The sequence below is a fragment of the Pseudopipra pipra genome, chromosome 17, assembly GCF_036250125.1.
Source record: "Pseudopipra pipra isolate bDixPip1 chromosome 17, bDixPip1.hap1, whole genome shotgun sequence".
NCBI lineage: Eukaryota > Metazoa > Chordata > Aves > Passeriformes > Pipridae > Pseudopipra > Pseudopipra pipra.
In genome coordinates, this window is record NC_087565.1 from 3,477,294 (window position 1) to 3,480,621 (window position 3,328).

General features: G+C 65.5%; 1 protein-coding gene across 1 annotated transcript; it reads right to left on the reverse strand.

Annotated features, from left to right (window-relative positions):
* Nucleotides 1-436: 436 nt before the first annotated feature.
* Nucleotides 437-3,328, reverse strand: TCF15 (transcription factor 15). The gene is made up of 2 exons (XM_064673857.1): nt 2,673-3,328; nt 437-850 (listed from the first exon to the last, which is right to left on the reverse strand). Exons 1-2 carry the CDS (start codon nt 3,147-3,149, stop codon nt 776-778), a joined length of 552 nt encoding a protein of 183 aa, XP_064529927.1. The 5' UTR covers nt 3,150-3,328; the 3' UTR covers nt 437-775.

A 3,328-nucleotide genomic window follows, 5' to 3' on the forward strand; every position in this document is an offset into this window, starting at 1 on the left:
AGTCATGGTGTTGGTGGCAGTGCTGGCAGTCAGGGTGATGGTGACATTGCACTGTTCATGATGTGCCAGGTGGAGGGAAAGGCACAAAAGCAGTGACACCAACCCCGACCCACTACCTGGGTGCTCATGGCTGCAGCACAGGATTGGCAGTGCTGTCCCCATCCTGTGGCACAGCACTGCCTGTGCTGGGCCTTCCACAGCCTTTACAGGGTCAGAGCTATCATCAGAACCCGGGGATGTGGGGTCAACCTGTGACCCAAGGGTCTCACCCCACATGGATCCCACTGTGGCCCAGGAGTGCAACTGTGGGTAGAGCTGGGACAGTCGCACTGGCTCCAGCGGCACAGAGCAGCGGCAGTGCAGGGCTGGGGATCCAGGGCCATCCTGGGGACCCCCACTTTGCCCCATGCTGGGGGAGCAGGCAGGCACCGGCCCATCAGAAAAATAAGGTTTTATTTTCCAAGCGGCTGCACTTGCACAACCAGCGTCCCCAGGGCCGCGACACCGTCCCCCTGGAGCGCCTCGACGCCGGCCACGCACGGGCCCCTTCCAGTCCAGCCCCGGGGCGCAGGGACCCCCCTCCCCGGCCCTGCCCCACGCGGGCAGCCTCGGCCATGGGAGCGTCCTCCCACCCCACTGCCAGCTCCAGGGCCGGTGTCGGTGTGGTGCCAGCCTGGGCTCAGCTCCCTCCCTCCCCGCTGCGGTCTCTGGGCTGGTGTGTGCGGGCTCCGGCCGGCTCTGCCGCTGTCTCAGGCGGGTGCTGCCGGACCCCGGCTCATCTCCGTGACACTCGCAGGGGGGTGACCCCTCGCACCTTCAGGCAGTTGCCCCCAAGATCCCTTCGACCGCCCTGCAGAGAGAGGAGGGAGAGCTTCAGGTATCATGGGGTGTCCAGGAGTGGGCACCCCGCTCCTGGCCACTGTTCATCCCACCAAGTCATCCATGGGGACCCACTCTGAGACGGCCAGTTCTGCTTTCCTGGGGCAGCTCAGTGCTGCCTGGGATGCACAGACAGACAGATAGACAAGACAGATGGGGCTACACCTGGTGAGTGGCTGGCTGGGTGACTGGGAGGTGGGTGCTGTGGTGGAGCCCCCTCAGGTGGGTCCCCATGGCCTTGTCACCCTGCAGGACACAGCCCTAATGGCTGCTCAGGACCTGTGGTCAGGACCAGTGCCACCCCAGGACAGACTCACAGCCCCAGGCAGACCCACAGTCCAGACTGGGATGAGGAGGCTCAGCCCCACCTCCCAGTGCACCAGCACAACTTCAGCCCAGTACTGCCCAGTATAACACAGCACAGACCTGCATAGCCCAGATTTAGCCCAGAACATTCCAGTATAAACCAGCACAGCTCAGCAGAGCCCAGCACAGTTCAGTTCCAGCCCAGGCCATTTCCAGCCTAGCACAGCCCAGCATGGCCCAGTACAGCCCATTTCCAGCCCAGCCCATTTCCAGCCCAGTATAGCCCATTTCCAGCCCAGCCTAGCCTGGCCCAGCCCATTTCCAGGCCAGCAGAGCCCATTTCCAGCCCAGCCCCAGAGTTGGGAGGCACAGAGCTGGATCTCAGCCCAGCTCCTGCCATTGCCCCCCAGAGTTCTGGGTGCCAGAGAGGATCCCGGGCCCCAGTGCCTCTGCAGCATCCCCTGGGTGTCCAGCACCATGCCAGCCCCCAGGTTCCAGCCCTGAGGAGCAGCCCAGGGTCACAGCTCAGCCCTGGCTGGAAGGTCCCAGCTAGGGGCAGCTCTACCAGGTCGGGTCGGGCCAGAGGACTCCCAGGAGGGCTGGAGAAGCTGCTGAGGGGGCGGCAGGAGCGGGGGAGCAATTAAAGATAGAGCAGCAGAAACTGAAAAAGGCCCAAGGGTTGGAGTGTGACCTGTGGCTGAGCTGCTTGGGGTTACATGTGGGACAGCTTGAGGGTCTGTGGGGACAGAGGCAGATCCCTGCTCACAGCCCTGCCAAGGGATGCCCATGGAAAGAGGCAGCTGCCAGGCCCTCACCCTGTGCAGCCCACCCTGGGTCAAGGGCTCCCAGGACCCTGGTGTGGGCAGCAGGATGGACTCACCATGGGAAAGGTGCCCCTTGAGCTGGGGGTGTCAGCTGGCCAGGCAGGGTAGGGCAGGGGTGCTGTGCCAAGCCCCAGCTCAGCTGCCCGGCTGTGTGAGAGCTGTGCCAGTGCTGGTGACAAATCCTGCATGGGGACACTGGATGGGGAGTTCTGCCTGTCCCCATCACATCAGGGAGCTGCTGGGGGCAGCCCTGCCACGGTGTCGGTGAGCTGACAGGGTTGGGGATGGAGATGGGAATAGGGATGAGGATGGGGATGGGGTCAGTGTGCGAGCTTTGAGCTTCCCCAGGGACAGCCAGTTGCCTCCAGCTCTGGGGTGACTGTTTAACCCCCGAGACCTCCCAGCCCGGATGGACGTGGGGGAGCAGCCCGGCCCTCTGACGCGAGCTGGAGCTGTGGGCGTGCGGCTACGAGCAGGATTTGGCCGGGAGCAGCCAAAACCTCCAGTGGGAGTTGGAGCCAAAGTCTGCAGTTCTCACTGAGCCATGCTGAGGCTCCTGCCCTGCTCAGCCGAGGCAGGGTCTGCTGCCCCCTGTCCCCTGGGGATGTGCTGAGCCTCCTGCCCCACTCAGGCCAGGGCCCCCCAGCCCAGTGCCCTGCTCACCCCTTTCCGCTGGTTGCTGAGGCAGAAGGTGCAGATGCTGCGGGGCTGTTTGCTGTCCAGATCGCCCTTGGCGCCGTAGATGGCACTGAAGCAGGGCTGCCCGTCCTCGCAGCCCTCGCCCAGCAGCAGCACGTTGGCCAGGTGGGAGATGTAGCTGGAGGCCAGGCGGAGGGTCTCGATCTTGGACAGCTTCCGATCCACTGGCTCGGTGGGGATGAGGGTCCGCAGGGCGGTGAAGGCCGTGTTGACGCTCTGGGTCCGGTCCCGCTCCCTCGCGTTGGCCGCCTGCCTCTGCTTCACCATCACCATCGGCCCCGGCTTCCGCGGCAGCTTGCGGCGAGCCTCGGCCCCCTCGCAGCAGCCGAACGACTGGTCCGACGTGTCGCTCTCGCTCCGGTTCTCTTCGTCCTCCGAGAGGATGCTGAGGTCGGGGTAGAGCACACGGGCAGCCACGGGGCGCAGCATGGTGAAGGCCATGGCGGGGTGCCCGCCCGCGCCCCCGGCCCTGCTGGGGGAACCCCCCGGGCTGCGGGGAGCCTTCCCCCGCCGGCACAGCCGCGACGGCCGGCTCCGGACGCCTTCCCGCTGCCGCTCCGCTGCGGCAGCCGAGCAGGGCTGGGACGACTGTCTGCGGGGGGAATCGGGATTTATACGGC